The 22,713-nt window shown below is 44.7% G+C and overlaps 1 protein-coding gene across 1 annotated transcript in view; it reads left to right on the top strand.

Annotated features, from left to right (window-relative positions):
* The window catches only part of NUSAP1 (nucleolar and spindle associated protein 1), a 66,797-nt gene extending 44,457 nt beyond the window's left edge, over positions 1 to 22,340 (top strand). Inside the window, exons 7-12 of the mRNA XM_023198395.3 lie at positions 1,902 to 2,015; positions 8,619 to 8,806; positions 12,169 to 12,269; positions 16,315 to 16,431; positions 18,454 to 18,562; positions 21,390 to 22,340. Coding sequence (XP_023054163.2) covers positions 1,902 to 2,015; positions 8,619 to 8,806; positions 12,169 to 12,269; positions 16,315 to 16,431; positions 18,454 to 18,562; positions 21,390 to 21,483 — 723 coding nt within the window. The 3' untranslated portion in view covers positions 21,484 to 22,340. The remainder of the gene's footprint in view (positions 1 to 1,901; positions 2,016 to 8,618; positions 8,807 to 12,168; positions 12,270 to 16,314; positions 16,432 to 18,453; positions 18,563 to 21,389) is intronic.
* The last annotated feature ends 373 nt before the right edge of the window (positions 22,341 to 22,713 follow it).

Genomic DNA, 22,713 nt, shown 5'->3' on the forward strand with positions numbered 1-22,713 from the left:
TTTTTTTTTTTTTTTTTTTTGAGACAGGGTCTTGCTCTGTCGCCTAGGCTAGAGTGCAGTGGTGTGATCTTGGCTCACTGCAACCTCTGCCTCCCAGGTTCAAGCGATTCTCCTGCCTCAGCCTCCCGAGTAGCTGGGACTACAGGTGTGCTCCACCACGACCAGCTGATTTTTGTATTTTCAGAAGAGACGGGGCTTCACCATGTTGGCCAGCATGGTCTTGATCTCTTGACCTCGTGATCTGCCTGACTCGGCCTCTCAAAGTGCTGGGATTCCAGGTGTGAGCCACCCTGCCTGGCCTATAGTACCTATTTCATCAGGTTGATAGATGCATAAATTGAGAATACTTTTTCCACTACTGCTTCCCTATCATGGCAAATAGCATGCAGCAAGGATTCAATAAACATCTGATGAATGAATGTACGAAGTACTTGGTACAATGCCCACCTTCTTTTTTTTTTTTTTTTTTTTTTGTTGACACGGAGTCTCGCTCTGTCGCCCAGGCTGGAGTGCAGTGGCTGGATCTTAGCTCACTGCAAGCTCCGCCTCCCGGGTTTACGCCATTCTCCTGCCTCAGCCTCCCGCCACCTTCTAATAAGTTTTTCATAAGTCTAAATGACTCTGTTTTTGGACATGTAATTCTTCCTCTCTCTTGTATTGTTGGAACATTGCTTGGCACATAGAATGTTGATTATTATATTTATAGTAGTTACAATGCTGCTCATCCTATATTCAAAATTCAGTAAATGTTCATATACTTAATCAGAATAGGATACAGCAGGGGTCAGCAAACTGCTGCCTCCCTTGGCCTGTCTTATATCCTTTGAGCTCATAATGGTTTTTATATTTTTTAAAGAATTTAAAAACAAGAAGAATGGCCAGGCATGGTTCTCACACCTGTAATCCCAGCACGTTAGGAGGCACAGGGGGGTGGATCACCTGAAGTTGGGAGTTTGAGAACAGCCTGGCCAGCATGGTGAAACCCCGTTTCTACTAAAAATACAAAAAAATTAGCTGGATATGGTGGCAAGTGCCTTTAACCCCAGCTACTCAGAAAACTGAGGCAGGAAAATCGCTTGAACCCAGGAGGCAGAGGTTGTAGTAAGCCAAGATCACGCCATTGCACTCTACCCTGGGTAATAGAGCAAGACTCCATCTCAAAAAATATAAATAAAATAAAAACAAGAAGAATATGAAACAGAGACTATATCATATGTGGCTATAAAGCCTAAAATACTTTTTTTTTTTTTTTTTTGAGATGAAGTTTTGCTCTTATTGCCCGGGCTGGATACCTCCCGGGTTCAAGCGATTCTCCTGCTTCAGTGTCCCGAGTAGCTGGGATTATAGGCATGTGCCACCACACCCGGCTAATTTTTGTAGTTTTAGTAGACAGGGTTTCTCCATGTTGTTCAGGCTGGTCTCGAGCTCCCGACCTCAGGTGATCTGCCCACCTTGGCCTCCCAAAGTTCTGGGATTACAGTTGTGAGCCACCATGCCCAGCCAAGCCTTAAATACTTTTATCTAGCCCTTTATAGAATAAGTTTATCAGTCGTTGACATAGAGCATTATAAAATATCAAATTCATAATTAAATAAAGACCACTTGTGACTAATTGGTAAGGGAGGAGATAAATCTTCTACTCTCATCCTCTAGACTAAACCAAGATGTCAGTTTAGTGAAATTTGTCAATGAGGAGATGGTGAATGTTTGATAGTTTATAAGACAAATGTGCTTTGCCCCTGAGTTTCCAAAAACTAAGTATTTTGAAATTAATGTTTTAGCAAAAATTATATTGAAGTTGAATGTCAGGGATGCAAAAAAGAGAATAAGTGTTAACAGAAAAACACAGAGAAGATAAATGGATTTTGTTTTGTTACTAATTTTTATATTGGGGGAACATTCTAGACTTTAAGAAGCTTCATGAAGCTCATTTTAAGGAAATGGAGTCCATCGATCAATATATTGAGAGAAAAAAGAAACATTTTGAAGAACACAATTCCATAAATGATCTGAAGGTATGTAGATAAAATTATGTTGTTAATGGGACTAAACTGTTTGATTATAATTTTGAAACTATATAACACCATGGTTACAACAACTGGCTGTCACTCTACCAGTAGATTTGTTTGAGTTTAATATATCTTTATCTAAAACTTGCTTTCCCCTACCCTGAGAATTTTCAAAATCCTCTGGATAAAACTGAATCCATGGCCAAGCACAGTGTCTCATGCCTGCAATCCTAGCGTTTTGGGAGGCCAAGGCAGGTGGATTACCTCAGGTCGGGAGTTCAAGGCCAGCCTGGCCAACATGGAGAAACCCTGTCTCTATAAAAAAATACAAAAAATTAGCGGGGGTTGGCACACACCTGTAATCCCAGCTACTCAGGAGGCTGAGGCAGGAGAGTCACTTGAACCAGGAGGCCAAGGTTACAGTGAGCTGAGATTGCACCACTGTGCTCCAGCCTGGGTGACAGAGTGAGACTCCATCTGAAAAAACAGAAAACAGTGAATCCTGACTATGAGAAACTATTTCCAAAATGGCAATGTCATTCTACTTTCCATATTCAGATGTTTTGCCTATTACTTTCATTGACGATGAACCAACTTACGGCTGAAGCCGTCTTCTTTCCCTTGTCCCTTATGTAAAGAAAAATGGGTGATTAATAGTGGCAAACCTGAAGGGTTCCTGTGGTAACAGCTCCCTCTAGGGCTTTCAGTCCAGGTCCCACAGGACTCAAAGCCTCCTCAAAGTAAGAGAAGGTGATAAACTCAACTCTGAGACTGAGTTAGCAGAGTTGAGTTAATAACATTCTAGTAAGTTGATGTTATTGGTATCTGGTGTTAAGGCAGTGCCGAAGGAAGGGCAAGAAACACATTTTTAAATATTTATTGATTTATGTATTTTTCTCATAAAGTCAGGGTGTCCCTGTGATGCCCAGGCTCTCCTTGAACGCCTAGGCTCAAGTGATCCTCCCACCTCAGCCTCCCAAAGTGCTGGGATTACAGGTGTGAGCCACCAGATTATATTTATTTCTATTCGCTGTATTTAATTCTTAACCCCATGTTTATGTTACATAACTTCCCTATTTCTTAAAAATAATTTAAGGCCTATTCTCAAAATAATTTAAGTTTATGGTATTAAATATAAAATAGTATGGTCAATTTAAAAGCGGCACCAAATGAGTACTGTTAGTGGGTACAGTATTTATTACCATCAGTCTCTCAGCTGAGTTTAAGTTTTCTGGCAGCTAGGGCCAAGAGGAAAACTCACTGGGTGATAAGTTGTAAATAATTTTATTTAAGTACCTAAGCTGCTTGGTGAGAAGCTTAATTGAAATAATAAACATTCATTTTAACAATGTAAAACCACTGTTACAACAATTTTTTTTTCTTTTTTTTTTTTTGAGACAGAGTTTTGCTCTTGTTGCCCAGGCTGGAGGGCAGTGGTACAGTCTCAGCTCACTGCAACCACCTCCGCTTCCCTGATTCAAGCAATTCTCCTACCTTAGCCTCCCCAGTAGCTGAGATTACAGGCACCCGCCACCACACCCAGCTAATTTTTATATTTTTAGTAGAGATGGGATTTCATTATGTTTGGCCAGGCTGGTCTTGAACTCCTGACCTCAGGTGATCAACCCACCTCCCAAAGTGCTGGTATTACAGGCATGAGCCACCGCTCCCATCTTCACTGTTACCACATTTGAAAGCACTGTTTATCAAACTTTTGTTTTTTGTTTTTTGTTTTCTGAGATGCAGTCTCACTGTCACCCAGGCTGGAGTGCAGTGGTACGATCTTGGCTCAATGAAACCTCTGCCTCCCGGGTGCAACAGATTCCTTTGCCTCAGCCTACCAAGTAGTTGGGATTACAGGTGCCCACCACTACACCCGGCTAATATTTGTATTTGTAGTTTTATTTATTTATTTATTTAGACAGAATCTCATTGTGTTGCCCAGGCTGGAGTGCAGTGACACAATCTCGGCTCACTGCAAACTCTGCCTCGTGGATTCAAGTGATTCTCCCACCTCAGCCTCCCAAGTACCTGGGATTACAGGCGACCGTCACCACACCCGGCCAATTTTTGTTTGTTTGTTTTGACACGGAGTTTCGCTCTTGTTGCCCAGGCTAGAGTGCAATGGTGTAGTCTTGGCTCACCGCAACCTCCACCTCCCAGGTTCAAGTGATTCTCCTGCCTCAGCCTCCTGAGTAGCTGGGATTATAGGCACTCTCCATCACGCCTGGCTAATTTTTTGTATTTTTAGTAGAGACGGGGTTTCACTATATTGGCCAGGCTGGTCTTGAACTCGTGACTTTGTGATCCACCCACCTCAGCCTCCCAAAGTGCTGGGATCACAGGCATGAGCCACGTCCCCCAGCCCCTGCTACTTTTTATATTTTTAGTAGAGACAGGGTTTCACCATGTTGGCCAGGCTGATCTTGAACTCCTGACTTCAGGTGATCCACCCACCTCGGCCTCCCAAAGTGCTGGGATTTCAGGCATGAGCCACTGCTCCTGTCCTCACTGTTACCACATTTGAGCATTTGAGGGCACTGTTTATCAGTCTCTCTTTTTTTTTTTTTTTTTTTTTTTTTGAGACAAGTGTCACTCTGTCACCTAGGCTGGAGTGTAGTGGTGCGATCTTGGCTCACTGCAACCTGCACCTCCTGGGTTTGACAGATTTCGCCAGCATGGCAAAACCCTGTCTCTACTAAAAATACAAAAAATACCTGGCCATGGGTGGTGAGCACCTGTACTCCCAGCTACTCAGGAGGCTGAGATAGGAGAATCACTTGAACCCAGGAGGCGGAGGTTGCAGTGGGTTGAGGTCATACTATTGCACTCCAGCCTGGCCAACAGATCAAGACTCCATCTCAAAAAAACAAAAAAAATAGGCCGGGTGTGGTGGCTCACACCTGTAATCCCAGCACTTTGGGAGGCTGAGGCAGGCGGATCACCTGAGGTCAGTGGTTTGAGACCAGCCTCACCAACATGGAGAATCCCCATCCCTACTAAAAATACAAAATTATCTCGGCATGGTGGTGCATGCCTGTAATCCCAGCTACTTGAACCCGGGAGGCAGAGGTTGCAGTGAGCTAAGATCATGCTATTGCACTCCAGCCTGGGCAACAAGAGTGAAATTCCATCTCAGAAAAAATAATAAATGTACTTTAATTTAATTTAAAAAAGCTTTCAGCCAGTCACAGTGGCTCACACCTGTCAATCCAGAACTTTGGGAGGGTGAGGCTGAAGGATCACATGAACCCCGGTGTTCAAGACCAACTTGGGCAATACAGTGAGACTCCATCTGTAAAGAAAAAAAAAAGTCAAGCTGCTGCTTTGTATATTTTGTAATATGGATGACATAATTTTCTAAGTAAAAGTTAAGAACAGAGCAAGAACAACTGTCTCAACCATAAACTTTGAGAATTACCCTAGAAGATGTGTTGAATAAACGAATAGTTTATCTTACTTTTTAGTATAACTCCAGCCTGGTAGACCCATCTGAATGAGTTTAGTTCTAAAATAACACTGTTCACCCTGAATGTTTAAGGAATTGGCCTATCAGATGTATAACTTGGTATGATCTCTTTGGAGACTAGAGAATTAAAAAAACCAATTACAATAACTTCACCATACCTGAGATGAAGTTGCTCTTGGCACATTTGGGGCTTGATCGTTTGGATGGTGATGGACAATAATAAGCAGATATCCTAAAGAGAATCATTCTGGCCATGACAGCCTCTCTTTGACTTTCATGGTAACAGAAGGCAGACTTGTTTGATCTAGTTGTCAAATGGCCTCTAAAAAGATCAGAAAACTATCTGGGTGTGGTGGCTCATGCCTATAATCCCACCTACTTGGGAGGCTGAGGTGGGAGGGTTGCTTGAGCCCAGGAGTCAAAGACCAGGCTGGGCAACATAACACAACCTCATCTCAAATAAACGAACACATACCCACCTACATTTAATTAATTTATTTTAGTTAATTATTATTATTATTTTTTTGAGACGGAGGCTCGCTTTGTCACCCAGGCTGGAGTGCAGTGGCCGGATCTCAGCTCACTGCAAGCTGCGCCTCCCGGGTTTACGCCATTCTCCTGCCTCAGCCTCCTGAGTAACTGGGACTACAGGCGCCCGCCACCTCGCCTGGCTATTGTTTTGTACTTTTAGTAGAGACGAGGTTTCACCGTGTTAGCCAGGATGGTCTCAATCTCCTGACCTCGTGATCCGCCCGTCTCGGCCTCCCAAAGTGCTGGGATTACAGGCTTGAGCCATCACGCCCGACCAATTATTCATTTATAATAAAAAGATCAAAAGCTTGTATTCCAAGGTACCTTATATAGTTATAAATCTCTATATTTTATAATTGTCTATTTTTATGCAGTTTTGCTTTTTCTCAATTTTTACTTATTTATCTATATTAATGGTATATATTATCTAATTATATATATATAATTTTTTTTTCTTTTTTTTTGAGACAGAGTCTCACCCTGTCACACAGGTGGTAATTCAGTGGTGTAGTGATGGTTCACTGCAGCCTCAACCTCCTGGGCTCAGGTGATCCTCACACCTCAGCCTCCTTAGTAGCTGGGACGATAGTCATGCACTACTACACCTGGCTATTTTTCAGTTTTTTGCAGAGACAAGCCTCACTGTGTTGTCCAGGCTGGTCTCAAACTCCTAGGCTCAAGCACTCCTCCCTCTTCTGCCTCCCAAAGTACTGGGATAACAGGCATGAGCCACCAGATTATATTTATTTCTAGTCCCTGTATTTAATTCTTAACCTACATTTTTACTTTTCTAAATATTAATTTCATTTGTCATATCTCAGTTGACAGGTAATAAAGTTAATTTTTTCTGCTTGCAACGGATCTTAGACCAATGATAATAAGATATTCAATTACTCTTTGTGCCTTGACAGTTTCTAAGAAAGATACCTGGCCGGGCGCGGTGGCTCAAGCCTGTAATCCCAGCACTTTGGGAGGCCGAGACGGGCGGATCACAAGGTCAGGAGATCGAGACCATCCTGGCTAACCCGGTGAAACCCCATCTCTACTAAAAAATAACAAAAAAAACAAAAAAAGGAAAGATACCCTAAGTGAAACCCTTCAAGCATTTATTTCCTTCCCTCTTTTTGTTTTTTGTTTTAAAGGACTTCAAAAAGCTATTGTTTGGAGATAGAGAGAGAGGGTGGAATTATTTGTAGATTCCACATGTTAACTATATAATAAGTTCTTTAGGTTTGTTTTTATAGAGACAAGATCTCCTAATGTTGCCCAGGCTGGTCATGAACTCCTAGGGCTTAAGCGATCCTCCTGCCTCAGCCTCCCAAAGTGCTGAGATTGCAGGGTGTGAGCCACTGCACCTGGCCTAAGTTTATATTTAATAAACTGTATATAACGTCTCAAAGCTTCCGTATTTCCAAAATAATCTTTTTTCCCCTCTTTTTTGACTACAAAGGACTGTTTTTCTACATTATGTCTCTAGTTAGAAAATGTCTGGCTAGGTTGGGCGTGGTGGCTCACGCCCGTAATCCCGGCAGTTTGGGAAGCTGAGACAGGCAGATCACAAGGTCAGCAGTTCAAGACCAGCCTGGCCAACATAGTGAAACCCCGTTTCTACTAAAAATACAAAAATTAGCCAAGTGTGGTGGCAGACGCCTATAGTCCCAGCTACTTGGGAGGCTGAGGCAGAAGAATTGCTTGAACCTGGGAGGTGGAAGTTGCAGTGAACTGAGACTGTGCCATTGTACTCCAGCCTGGGTGAAAGAAAGAGACTCCGTCTCAAAAAGAAAAGAAAAGAAAATGCCTAGATAGCTGGGCACAGTGGCTCATGCCTGTAATCCAAACACTTTGGGAGACTAAGGCAGGCAGATCACTTGAGGTCAGGCATTTGAGACCAGCCCGGCCAACATGGCAACATCCTGTCTCTAAAAATACAAAAATTAGCTGGGCATGGTGGCAGGTGCCTATAATCCCAGCTACTCAGAAGGCTAAGGTGGGAGGATTGCTTGAACCTGGAAGGTGGAGATTGCAGTAAACCCATATCGTGCCACTTCACTTCAGCCTGGGCAACAGAGCCAGACTCTGTCTCAAATTTTAAAAAAAAGAAAGAAAATGCCTGGGTCCATAGCAGCTGGGAAAGACTTTCTTGTAACTCATTACTCAGCCACAACTGGAAATTGCTCTTTATAGCAGAATCCTCATAGCAATAATGGCAGGTAACTGTGGAGCCAGCCAGCCAGGTAGAATAGGATGAGGTGAGGTAGTGGGGAAGGAAAAGATTCCAAATGGAGTCACAAATGAGGAATGAAACAGGGATAAATGGAAATGCTCTTCTGAACTTTGCCTAGGAGACAATACTGTATCAGAAGCCAAGCCATTTTTTTTTTTGGAAATGTAGTCTCACTCTGTTGCCAGGCTGGAGTGCAATGGCATGATCTCGGCTCACTGCGACCTCCGCCTCCCGGGTTCAAGTGATTCTCTTGCCTCAGCCTCCTGAGTAGCTAGGACTACAGGAGCGTGCCGTGACGCTCAGCTAATTTTTGTATTTTTAGTAGAGAAGGGGTTTCACCATGTTGGAGAGGCCAAGCGTTTAAAATGGTGCTTTTTCTCTTCAGCAGCATCCCATCAATAAGGGAGGGGTCAGGACTCCAGTACCTCCAAGAGGAAGACTCTCTGTGGCTTCTACTCCCATCGGCCAACGACACTCGCGAGGCCGGTCTTGTGGCCCTGCAAGTCAGAGTACCTTGGGTCTGAAGGGGTCACTCAAGCGCTCTGCTATCTCTGCAGCTAAAACAGGTGTCAGGTAAAGAAATCACTTCAAAATGTAATCATGAACAAGATTTCACATGGATCATATAAAAAAATTTTTTTAATTGGCAAATAATATTCTTACATACTCATGGGGGTATGTAGTGATGTTTCCTTTTTTTTTTTTTTTTTTTTGAGACAGAGTTGTGCTCTGTTGCCCAGGCTGGAATGCAGTGGCGCGATCTCAGCTCACTGCAACCTCTGCCTCCTGGGTTCAAGCGATTCTCCTGCCTCAGCCTCCCAAGTAGCTGGGACTACAGGTATGTGCCACCATGCCCGGCTAATTTTTTGCATTTTTAGTAGAGATGGGCTTTCATCATGTTAGCCAGGATGGTTTCAATCTCCTGACCTCATGATCCGCCCGCCTCAGCCTCCCAAAGTGCTGGTATTACAGGCGTGAGCCACCGTGCCCGGCCCATAGTGATGTTTTAACACCTATATTGTATGGTAGTCAGATCAGGGTAATTAGCATATCCATCATCTCAAACAGTTATCATTTCTTTATATTTAGTATCCTCCTTCTAGCTGTTTGAAACCACCATGCTCAGCTAATTTTGCAAGGTCTCACTATGTTGTCCAGTCTGGTCTTGAACCCTTGGGCTCAAGTGACCCTCCCGCCTTGGCCAACCAAAGTGCTGGGATTACAAACATGCAATTGCACCAGCCTTTCTTTTTTTTTTTTCCAGATGGAGTCTCACTCCATTGGAGTCTCACTCCATTGCCTAGGCTGGACAGCAGTGGCGAGATCTTGACTCCCTGTAATCCCCTCCTCCCAGGTTCAAGCGATTCTCAGCCTCCCAAGTAGCTGGGACTACAGGCATGTACCACCACAACCGGCTAAGTTGTCATTTTTAGTAGAGACAGGGTTTCACCATGTTGGCCAGGCTGGTCTCAAACTCCTGACCTCAGGTGATCCACCTGCCTTGGCCTCCCAAAGTGCTGGGATTACAGGCGTGAGCCACTGCACCTGGCTGCACCCGGGTATACATACCTCTTAAATTTCTCATTCAAATCGTGAATTGTTTTCCTGATTTCATTGACTTGTCTGTATTATTTTGTGTGTCTCACGGAGTTCTCCTAAGATTATTATTTTGAATTCTTTTTCTGGTATTTCATATATTTCCCTATGAATTGGGTTATTGGAGAATTACCATTTTTCTTTGGAGGTGACTTGTTTCCCTACATTTTCATGGTTTATGTGTCCTTGCATCGATTTCTACACATCTGTTAGGAAAGTGACCTCTTCCAATTTTATAGAGGAGGTTTCATAGGGAAGAACATACTTATATGAATAGGTCTTGGGGTGTCAGTTAAGTGGGGTGTGTTGGCCTTGGTTCTAAGCGGGCACAGGAATATAGTCTGTGTAGTTTCTTCAGCTGTAGTGCATTTGAGTGGCATTTGTAAGTCTCTCAGTAGCCTAGGCTAAGAGAGTTGGTGGTGATGGTGGCTTTGCCAGGTTTGGGACCGTGGGGCTATTTCTCAGCCCTCATACGCAGTTGCATGGCTGCTTGGCTGACCTTGGGGCATATCTACCAGAGGCTGCTTACAACACTGCCTCTCAGGCCCTTACCAGGAGTACAGGGGCGTTGGGCAGGTCAGGGGCTTCTCTGCAGGGATGAGGCATCTCACAGCTGTTTCTCAGGCCCTAGCCACAGGCACATAGCCACTCAGCCAGCACCAGAGTACTACCAAAGTACTGGGATTATAGGTGTGAACCATCTCACCCAGCCTGCCCATGTTTTAATCAGATTTTTTTTTCCTGTTCCTCCAATGTAGTTTTTAAAACTTAAAAATATCTTTAAGTTTAGAAGTCTATCTATTGAATTAGCTTGGAATATGAAGTACCTATAATTGGTAGTTCTGATTTCATTTAAGAATACCATGACCCAAGAGCGGTGGCTCATGCCTATAATCCCAGCACTTTGGGAACCCGAGTCAGGTGGATCACCTGAGGTCAGGAGTTCAAGACCAGCCATGACCAACATGGTGAAACCTCGTCTGTACTAAAAATACAAAATTATCTGGGCATGGTGGTGCGCACCTGTAATCCCAGCTGCTTCAGAGGCTGAGGCAGGAGAATCGCATGAACCCAGGAGGTGGAGGTTGCAGTGAGCCAAGACCATACCATTGCACTCCAGCCTGGGCGACAGAGCGAAACGTCGTCTCAAAAAAAAAAAAAAACACCATGGTCGGAGGGTTGGCCCTTCACTGCAATGTACAGGTGGGTCTGGACTTCACACCAGAAGATACCATTAATTGAATGAAGGCTCATTGTTATTTTATGAACCATTAAGAAAAATCAGACGAGGCTTGGTGGCTCAGGCCTGTAATCCCAGCACTTTGGGAGGCCAAGGCGGGCAGATCACGAGGTCAGGAGTTCAAGACCAGCCTGGCCAACATAGTGAAACCCCATCTGTACTAAAAATACAAAATTAGCCAGGCGTGGTGGTGCACGCCTGTAATCCCAGCTACTGGGGAGGCTGAGGCAGTAGAATCACTTGAACCTGGGAGGTAGAGGTTGCAGTGAGCCAAGATCGCACCATTGCACTCCAACCTGGGCGACAGAGCGAAACTCCATCTCAAAAACAAAAAAAGAAAAAAATTAGCCAGGCACAGTGGCACACACCCATAGTCCCAGCTACTCGGGAGGCTGAGGCAGGAGGATGGCTTGAACCTAGGAGGCAAAGGTTGTAATGAGCTGAGATCACACCACTGCACTCCAGCCTGGGTGACAGAGCCAGAACCTGTCTCAAGAAAAAACCCTACAAATTAACTATTGACATCTTATGAATTGTAAAAACACATCCCAATTTCAGAGATGTTAAAATGTAGAAAAAATACTATCAGTGAATCAGTCAAATACATTTGTGGCAATCTGCCATATGTAAAGAATGGTATATCATGGGTTTATTTCTCTACCACTCAAATGAATGACATTCTTTTAGGAAGATACAAGACCTGTTCTCACCACTCATCTAGCATAGCAGTCTTCTGCTCCCTGTGACTTCCCCTCACAAGGAGGAGGAGAGAGGAAGGAGGAAGAAGAAGAAGAAGGGGAGCTTTTGGCTTGCCTCTTGGACTATAATGAGACTTCCAGGCCTATTCCTCCAGCACCATCACAGGGAGAGCAGAAAGGACAAGAATGTATTTTACAAATAACGTTAGTTGATACGTGATTTACTTTAGCATTAGCCTTTTAGGAATATGTCTCTTCTGCAAAAGAGGTTCATTCCTATGACAAGTATTACTTGAGGCCCTTTTCACTGCTTGCTGATAGTCAAGCGGTTTTATTTATAAGCTAGACACAAGTTACTCTTGCCACAGTACTCATGTCTTATACTCTGCTGTCCTATTTAGGTTTTCAGCTGCTACTAAAGATAATGAGCATAAGCGTTCACTAACCAAGACTCCAGCCAGAAAGTCTGCACGTGTGACCGTGTCTGGGGGCACCCCAAAAGGTGAGGCCGTGCTTGGGACACACAAATTAAAGACCACCAAGGGGAATTCTGCTGCTGGTAAAAAATAAATAAATCTGCTTCATTTTTAAGCCATATAACTTCCCAAAATGATCAGGTGTATCTGTTTTCTTTTTTCTTTTTTTTTTTTTTTTTGAGATGGGAGTTTCACTTTTGTCACGCAGGCTAGAGAGCAATGGCGTGATCTTGGCTCACTGCAACCTCTGCCTCCCAGGTTCAAGCAATTCTCCTGCCTCAGCCTCCTGAGTAGCTGGGATTACAGACACGCACCACCACACCCAGCTAATTTTGTATATTTAATAGAGACGGTTTCGCTATGTTGGTCAGGCTGGTCTCAAACTCCTGACCTCAGGTGATCCGCCGCCTTGGCCTCCCAAAGTGCTGGGGTTACAAGAGTGAGCCGCTGCGCCCGTCCTGTATCTGTTTCCTTAAACCCTTTCCATTTCTATAAAATCAAAAACAAAAATTTTACCATAGTATATTTTTCATTGTGTACTAGTGAGGGAAATGCCAGAGACATAAGCAAAAACCAGATAGCTGCCTGAGAGCTCCATCTAATCCTAAAATGGTGACCCTGCAGGAAGGGCACTGTGCCCCTTGTAGGACTCAGGGATTCGGAGGACGAGCACAGTATTCATTACAGCCTCAGACTGGTCCTGGAGGACTCTGACACTAACAGGATCCCAGACCACAGACTTCATGTTTCAAGATTCAACCATGTTGACTCATTTTCACTGTATTTTTCAGTGGTATGGGTATGTGTCAGTTTATCTATGTTACTATTCATGAACATGTGGGTGGTTCCAGCTTTCATTATTATATATGATGTTGCTATGAATACTCTTAAACATGTCTCCTGGGTGCATGTGCAAGAGTTTCCCTAGACCTAGGAGCAGAACAGCTGGATTGGAAAATATGCAGATATTTACTGTCTTGGATGAATTGTACCAATCTATACTTCCAGCAGCAGTGTATGGCAGCCCCTTATTCTACTCCCTGTCAGCATTTGATATTGATACAGTGGGATAGCTTGAACACAGGGTTTTGTGCTTTTTTTAACTAGGTGGTCTTAGATCCTGATTGCTGTTTCACAGATGTAGGCAAGGGTTCACATTTGGCAATGACCTGTGGCTTCCCCTGCGAAAAGAAAGGATTGGCGGGACACAGTGTCTCTTGCCTGTAATCCCAGCACTTTGGGAGGCCGAGGTGGATGGATCACTTGAGGTCAGGATTTTGAGACCAGCTTGGCCAACATGGTGAAATCCTATCTCTACTAAAAATACAAAAATTAGCCAGGCGAGGTGGCATGCATCTATTGTCCCAGCTACTCAAGAGGCTGAGGTAGGAGAATCGCTTGTACCAGGAAGCAGAGGTTGCAGTGAGCCGAGATTGTGCTACTGTACTCCAGCCAGCCAGGGCAATACAGTGAGACCCTGTCTCGAAAAGAAGAAAAAAAAAGAGAGAGAGAAAGGATTAACTGATGGCCAACTGTAGCAAAAAGGCTAACTAAACTACACCATCCTTAGGCTGGGCATGGTGGCATGGAGATCAACCTGGCCAACATGGCAAAACCTCGTCTCTACTAAAATTACGAAAATTAGCCGGGCGTGGTGGCACTTGTCTGTAATCTCAGCTACTCGCTTGAGAATCACTTGAACCCAGGAGGCAGAGGTTGCACTGAGCTGAGATCACATCACTGCACTCCAGCCTGGGAGACAGAGCAAGACTCCATCTCAAAAAAATGAAAATAAACTATACCATCCTGGATATTTTTAGCTTCATGGTACAAATATTCATATTCTTTTTTTTTTGAGATGGAGTCTCGCTCTATCACCCAGGCTGGAGTGCAGTAGCACCATCTCGGCTCACTGCAACCTCCGCCTCCTGGGTTCAAGCGATTCTTCTGCCTCAGTCTCCTGAGTAGCTGGGACTACAGGTGCCCACCACCACGCCTGGCTAATTTTTGTATTTTTGGTAGAGATAGGGTGTCACCATATTGGCCAGGTTGGTCTCGAACTCCTGACCTCGAGATCTGCCCGCCTCCACCTCCCAAACTGCTAGGATTACAGGCGTGAGCCACCGCACCCAGCCAAAAATTAAAATTCTGAAGTGATAAGAGCCCTTATTAATAATATTCCTGACTTTAAACAATCCTGCCTCAGCCTTCCAAAGTGCTGAGATTACAGGTATGAGCCACCAGGCCATGAATCTCCTCTACTATGTGATTAGGTTCTTTTTATGTTTATTTATGTTAATGATAATACTATTAATAATATGTAATTTTTTTGGGACTTGTCAGAGAAATAAGCTGAAAAGTTACCGTTCTTTCTTTCAACAGAATTCTAAACTCCCATCTGATCGTAGGAAATGTCATGATATTCAGAACATTTACAAAGCTACTTAGCAAAGGAAACTAATCTCAATGCTTAGCTTTCCTCAATTATTGCTTTCTTCTCTTTTCTCCATTTTAAACCTTATTTCAGACTCTTTCATCTATTTCAGACAATCTATTCCTGTAGATTGGCTTAGTCCTTTGGGGCTGCTATTATATAATAAAGCACCGAAGACTGTGTCTTATCAACAGCAGTAATTTCTCTCTCACAGTTCTGGAGGCTGGATGAGGGCAGATCAGGGCACTAGCATGATTCTGGTGAGGGCTCTTCTCCAGGTAGCAGACCACCAACTTCTTGTTGTATGCTCATGTGGCAGAAAGAGAGCTAGAGAAAATTCTGTGGGGTCCCTGAATCCCATTCATGACCTATTTACCTCCCAAAGCCCTACTTCCTTACACCAGTCGTATTGACGGTTAGGATTTCAATGTGAATTTGGGGTTGCAGGAGATACAAACATTCAAGCTATAACTTTTTTTGTTATTTGAGACAGAGTCTTACTCTGTTGCCAGGCTGGAGTGCTGTGGCGTGATCTCAGCTTGCTGCAACCTCCAACTTCCTGGTTCGAGGGATTCTCCTGCCTCAACCTCCTGAGTAGCTAGGATTTACAGGCACGTGCCACCACGCCTGGCTGATTTTTGCATTTTAGTAGAGACAGAGTTTCACTATGTTGGCCAGGATGGTCTCGATCTCTTGACCTCATGATCCGCCTGCCTCGGCCTCCCAAAGTGCTAGGATTACAGGCATGAGCCACTGCACCTGGCCTTTTTTTCTTCTTTTTTTTTTTTTTTTTTGGAGATAGAGTCTTGCCCTATCGCCCAGACTGGAGTGCAATGGCGCAGTCTCAGCTCACTGCAAGCTCCACCTCCCGGGTTCGAATGATTCTCCTACCTCAGCCTCCCAAGTAGCTGGGATTACAGGCATGTGCCACCACACCTGATAAATTTTTTTTGTTCTCTGAGATGGAGCCTTGCTTTGTTGCCAGGCTGGAGTGCAGTGGCACAATGTTGGCTTACTGCAACCTCTGCCTCCCGGGTTCAAGCGATTCCCCTGCCTCAGCCAAGTAGCTGGGACTACAGGCATGCACCACCACACCCAGCTAAGTTGTTTTTTTTTTTTTGAAACTGAGTTTCACTCTTGTTGCCCAAGCTGGAGTGCAGTGGTGCAATCTCGGCTCACCTCAACCTCCGCCTTGCAGGTTCAAGCAATTCTCCTGCCTCAGCCTCCCAAGTAGCTGGGATTACAGGCATGCACCACCACCCCAGCTAATTTTGTACTTTTAGTAGAGACGGGGTTTCTCCATGTTGGTCAGGCTGGTCTTGAACTCTCGACCTCAGGTGATCCACCCAACTTGGCCTCCCAAAGTGCTGAGATTACAGGCGTGAGCCACCATACTCCCAGATAATTTTTTGTATTTTAGTAGAGACAGGGTTTCACCATGTTGGTCAGGATGGTCTTAATCTCCTGACCTCCTGATCCACCCACCTCAGCCTCCCAAAGCATTGGGATTACAGGCGTGAGCCACCATGCCCAGCCTATAACATGTATTTTTAAGATTGAGAAGTAACACTTTGATAAACACTTTAACAGGTCTTTGTTTCTAATTAAGCTCTTGGGTTTCTTTGGTGTGTTTTTAGTTATTACCCCATTCAAGTTGACAACTGAGGCAACGCAGACTCCAGTCTCCAATAAGAAACCAGTGTTTGATCTTAAAGCAAGTTTGTCTCGTCCCCTCAACTATGAACCACACAAAGGTACGTGGGAGTGTTTTAACCTATAGGGCTATAAAATACTTAACATTGGTGGGATGCAGTGGCTCATGCCTACTAAAAATACAAAAATTAGCCAGGCATGGTGGCGGGCACCTGTAATCCTAGCTGCTTGGGAGGCTGAGACAGGAGAATTGCTTGAACCTGTTAGGCGGAGGTTGCAGTGAACCAAGACCACGCCATTGCACTCCAGCCTGGGCAACAAGAGTGAAACTCCATCTAAACATAAAAATAAAAAATGACAACTTAAGAATGAACAAATTCTGCGGCTGGGCGCAGTGGCTCTCACCTGTAATCCCAGCATTTCGGGAGGCTGAGGTGGGCAGATCACTTTAGTTCAGGAGTTTGAGATCAACCTGGCCAACATGGTGAAACCCCCTCTCTACTGAAAAAAAATAAGAAAATTAGCCTCGTGTGGTGGTGGCACCTGTAATCCCAGCTACTTGGGAGGCTGAGGCAGGAGAATAGCTTGAACCTGGGAGGCAGAGGTTGCAGTGAGCCGAGATTGCACCACTGCACTCCAGCCTGGGCGACACAGTGAGACCATGCCTCAAGAAAACAAAAACAGGCCGGGCGTAGTGGCTCACACCTGTAATCCCAGCACTTTGGGAGGCCAAGGCGGGTGGATCACAAGGTCAGGAGATCGAGACCATCCTGTCTAACATGGTGAAACCCCGTCTCTACTAAAAATACAAAAACAAAATTAGCCGGGCATGGTGGCGGGCGCCTATAGTCCCAGCTACTCTGGAGGCTGAGGCAGGAGAATTGCACGAACCCCAGAGGCAGAGGTTGCAGTGAGCCAAGGTCGTGCCAGTACACTCCAGACTGGGCAACAGAGCGAGACTCAGTCTAAAAAATTAAAAAAAAAAAAAAAAATTCAAATTTAAATTTAAATTTAAAAAACAAACAAAAAAAGCAACACGTAAACTTCCAGAAATTCGGTCCCAGTTTTGTAAAATTGCAGATTGGTTGGACACAGTGGCTCATGCCTGTAATCTCAGCACTTTAGGAGGCCAAGGCAGGCAGATTGCTTGAGAACAGGAGCTTGAGACCAGCATGGGCAACATGACGAAACCCCGTCTCTACTAAAAAATACAAAAATTGCAGGGCACAGTGGCTCAAGCCTGTAATCCCAGCACTTTGGGAGGCCGAGAAGGGCGGATCACAAGGTCAGGAGATCCAGACCATCCTGGCTAACACGGAGAAACCCCGTCTCTACTAAAAAATACAAAAAAACGGCCGGGCACGGTGGCTCAAGCCTGTAATCCCAACACTTTGGGAGGCCAAGGCAGGCAGATCACGAGGTCAGGAGATCGAGACCATCCTGGCTAACATGGTGAAACCCCGTCTCTACTAAAAAATACAAAAAACTAGCTGGGCGAGGTGGCGGGCGCCTGTAGTCTCAGCTACTCGGGAGGCTGAGGCAGGAGAATGGCGTAAACCCAGGAGGCGGAGCTTGCAGTGAGCTGAGATCCGGCCACTGCACTCCAGTCCGGGGGACAGAGCAAGACTCCGCCTCAAAAAAAAACAAAAACAAAAACAAAAAAATACAAAAAACTAACCGGGCGAGGTGGCGGGTGCCTATAGTCCCAGCTACTCGGGAGGCTGAGGCAGGACAATGGCATAAACCCGGGAGGTGGAGTTTGCAATGAGCTGAGATCCGGTCACTGCACTCCAGCCTGGGCAACAGAGCGAGACTCCGTCTCAAAAACACACACACACACACACACACACACACAAAAATTACCTGGGCATGGTGGCGTGTGCCTGTAGTCCCAGCTACTCATGAGTCTGAGTTGGGAGGATCACTTGAGCCCAGGAGGTGGAGGTCGCTGTGAGCTGAGATCAGATCACACCACTGCACTCCAACCTGAGCAACAGAGTGAGATTCTGTCTCAAAGAAAAAAGTATAATTGTCAATAGCAGGTAACCACAGATGAAGAGAATGAAGTTGGGAATATAAATCAGACAATCTTCTTAAAACTCTTTGTCTCTGTCCTAAACTAGGAAAGCTAAAACCATGGGGGCAATCTAAAGAAAATAATTATCTAAATCAACATATCAACAGAATTAACTTCTACAAGAAAACTTACAAACAACCTCATCTCCAGACAAAGTAAGTACATAATTATCCAGCTTTATAATTACTTTAATTTCAAAAGCAGCACCTCTGAGGGATAGAGACTCAGTAATAGTGGTGTTTTAAGGGGAGGTTAGAAGTGGTATCATGGTCCAGGCGTGGTGGCTCACACCTGTAATCCCAGCACTTTTGGGAGGCTGAAGCAGGCGGATCACGAGATCAGGAGATCAAGACCATCCTGGCTAACACGGTGAAACCCTGTCTCTACTAAAAATACAAAAAAAAAAAAAAAAAAAAAAAATTAGCCAGGCGTGGTGGTGGGTGCCTGTAGTCCCAGCTATTCGGAGGCTGAGGCAGGAACCCGGGAGACAGAGCTTGCAGTGAGCTGCGATCACGCCACTGCACTGCAGCCTGGGCAACAGAGTGAGACTCCGTCTCAAAAAAAAAAAAAAAAAAAAGTGTTATCATATATAGAACTTTCTGAGTACATGTGCCTAGGTTCCAGTGTAATGGACTCCAAATCAGCAGGCTTGGGGTGAGGTCCAAGCACCTGCATTGTTTCCAAAGCTCTGCAGGTGATTCAGAAGAAGACCCAGATTGAGAGCACTGCTCTTGCATGACTCATCTGCCTAAACACAGGGCACGTGGGTATCTCTCCTGATACCAATGCCCAGTAGCCCAGGGTACCTGCGTATCCAGATAGACATCAATTCCTCACTCCTAAGGAAGCCAGGCTTACAAGGCATCAAGGACCTATAAAGAGGAGAAGAACCCAGGACGGTCCTTAGAGGCTTCCTTCAGCATGAAAACCAAGTTAAAGCCAGAGCTCATCCTGGGTTGTAGCAAGTCATGGTTGGGCCCAGATTCCCTGCTTGGACCCTCGTGACACAGGGTTACCTATCATTTGACTCATGGCTATACATGACTGTGCCAAGGCCTTTGCTGTTATTAAGTTGGCCGGGCGAGGTGGCTCACGCCTATAATCCCAGTACTTTGGGAGGCCAAGGCGGGTGGATTACGATGTCAGGAGTTCAAGACATGGAGAAACCCCATCTCTACTAAAAATACACAATTAGCCAGGCGTGGTGGCGCATGCCTGTAATCCCAGCTACTCTGGAGGCTGAGGCAGGAGAATCGCTTGAACCCGGGAGGTGGAGGTTGTGGTGAGCCAAGATTATGCCATTGCACTACAGCCCAGGCAACAAGAGCAAAACTCCATCTCAATTTAAAAAAAAAAAAAAAAGAGAAGTCAAAGGTCAAGCTCAAAATCACATAGGTTAGTGAAAGGAATAGAACTAGAATCAGGGTCTACTGAGTTAGCCATTATGCTTTTCTTTCAGAGGATTAGACAAACCAAAAAAAAAAAAAATAGAAAAAAGAGAAAGAAAAAAAAAAAAACACAAAAAAGCCCAAAATGATATTAACTTATCTTGGTTTTTGTTTGTTTGTTTGTTTGTTTGTTTGTTTTTTGAGATGGAGTCTTGCTCTATCGCCCGGGCTGGAGTGCAGTGGCCGGATCTCAGCTCACTGCAAGCTCCGCTTCCCGGGTTTACGCCGTTCTCCTGCCTCAGCCTCCCGAGTAGCTGGGACTACAGGCGCCAGCCACCTCGCCCAGCTAGCTTTTTTTGTATTTTTTAGTAGAGACGGGGTTTCACCGTGTTAGCCAGGATGGTCTCAAACTCCTGACCTCGTGATCCGCCCGTCTCGGCCTCCCAAAGTGCTGGGATTACAGGCTTGAGCCACTGCCCCCGGCCGGTTTTTTTTTTGTTTGTTTTGAGATGGAGTCTCGCTCTGTTGCCCAGGCTAGAGAGTGGTGGTGCAATCTTGGCTCACTGCACCCTCCTCCTCCCGGGTTCAAGTCATTCTCTTGCCCCAGCCTCCCGAGTAGCTGGCAGCTAATTTTTGTATTTTTAGTAGAGACGGGGTTTCACCATCTTGGCTAGGCTTGTCTCAAACTCCTGACCTCAGGTGATCCACCCACCTTGGCCTCCTAAAGTGCTGGGATTACAGGTGTGAGCCACCACGGCTTTGATTTCTAGGTGTAGACATTTCTCATTTAAAACAAATTTTTTTTTTCTTAGAGACAGGTTCTTACTTTTTGTCGCCCAGACTGGAGTGCAATGGCATGATCATAGCTTAGTTTTGCCTTGAACTCCTGGGCACAGGGAATCCTCCCACTTTGGCCTCCCAAAATGCTGGGATTATAGGTGTGAGCCACTGCATCTGGCTTAAAGCAAATTGTAAAATAATAAGAGTTGGATTCAATCACCAAGGTATCTTCTGATTCCAATTCCATGTATGATTTTATTTTTTATTTTATTTATTTTTGTTTGTTTTGAGACAGAGTCTTGCTCTGTCGTCCATGCTGGAGTGCAGTGGCATGATCTCAGCTCACTGCAACCGCCACCTCCTGGGTTCAAGCGATTCTCCTGCCTCAGCTTCCCAGTAGCTGGGATTATAGACATGCACCACCACACTTGGCTAACTTTTTTGTATTTTTAGTAGAGACGGGGTTTCACCATTTTGGTCAGGCTGTTCTTGAACTCCTGACCTCAAGTGATCCGCCTGCCTTGGCCTCCTAACATGCTGGGATTACAGGCATGAGCCAAAGCACCCAGCCTCCATGCATGATTTGAGTGTCAAGTTAGCAAAAGGAAAATACCAGTTTCTATTCCTTTAACACAACAATGACAAACAGGTGTTAGAAACACTAGGCGGAGCACAGTGCCCTCTAAGAGTCTGTTTTACGCAAGTATGCTGGATGTCATTGCTTGAAAGTTTGGGTGTTAGTCCAACAATACTTGCTCTAACGTGTCTGTTGTGGAGCCTCCCTAGAGCTTAACGTGTAACCTGTCCCCCTCAGGGAAGAGCAACGGAAGAAACGCGAGCAAGAACGAAAGGAGAAGAAAGCAAAGGTTTTGGGAATGCGAAGGGGCCTCATTTTGGCTGAAGATTAATAATTTTTTAACATCTTGTAAATATTCCTGTATTCTGAATATTTTTCCTTTTGTAAATTTTTTTTTTATGTCTTCCCTACTTTAGTCACGAGATCTTTTTCTGCTAACTGTTCATATTCTATGTAGTGTCCATGTATGTAGTATCCATGGGTTCTTCATGTGCTACAATCTCTGAAAAGACATTATCACCTTAAAGCTCACATTCTTTGGGATAGTTTTTACTTAAGTCCCTATACAATTCAGGTGTCTGAGACACATCCTAAAATTCTGTTCCTAGATTTTTAATGTTGTTTCCCCTGCTGGTTCTAATATTAATAGAACCACAGTCTTCTGCTAGCCTACAGCATTTATCTAATGGCAGCTAGTTATACAAGCTTCAGGAGAATTTAAACAATAACAAGAATAGGGTAAGCTGGGATAGAAAGGCCACCTCTTCAGTCTCTATAGAATATAGTAACCTTTATGAAACGGGGCCATATGATTTGGTTATGACATCAATATTTTTCCTAGGTGAAATTGTTTAGGCTTGTGCACCTTTGTTCAAATAACCTCATGTAATTGCCATCTGTCACTCACTCTATTTGCATAAATAAAACTCCACAACTCATTCTAACATTGCTTACTTGAAAGCTACATAGTCCTATCGAAATGTGAGGATTAATGCTTTAATGCTTTTAGAGACAGGGTCTCACTATGTTGCCCAGGCTGGTCTCAAACTCCACCAAATATACTTCTTATTCATTTTATGGAAAAGACGAGGCTTTGCTTAGTATCATGTCCATGTTTCCTTCACCTCAGTGGAGCTTCTGAGTTTTATACTGCTCAAGATTGTCATTAATAAAATTTTTTCTCATTGTGGTAGATTCATTCTTTGTAAACATAAGTCTTCCAAGATTTAGGTGAGCAGCTAGGCTTAACAAGAGTTTAGCCGGGCGCGGTGGCTCAAGCCTGTAATCCCAGCACTTTGGGAGGCCAAGACGGGCGGATCACGAAGTCAGGAGATCGAGACCATCCTGGCTAATACGGTGAAACCCCGTCTCTACTAAAAACTACAAAAAACTAGCCGGGCGAGGTGGCGGCACCTGTAGTCCCAGCTACCCGGGAGGCTGAGGCAGGAGAATGGCGTGAACCTGGGAGGCGGAGCTTGCAGTGAGCTGAGATGCAGCCACAGCACTCCAGCCTGGGTGACAGAGCGAGACTCCGTCTCAAAAAAAAAAAAAAAAAAAAAAA

This window comes from Piliocolobus tephrosceles, chromosome 6 (assembly GCF_002776525.5).
Source record: "Piliocolobus tephrosceles isolate RC106 chromosome 6, ASM277652v3, whole genome shotgun sequence".
NCBI classification, from domain to species: Eukaryota; Metazoa; Chordata; class Mammalia; order Primates; family Cercopithecidae; genus Piliocolobus; species Piliocolobus tephrosceles.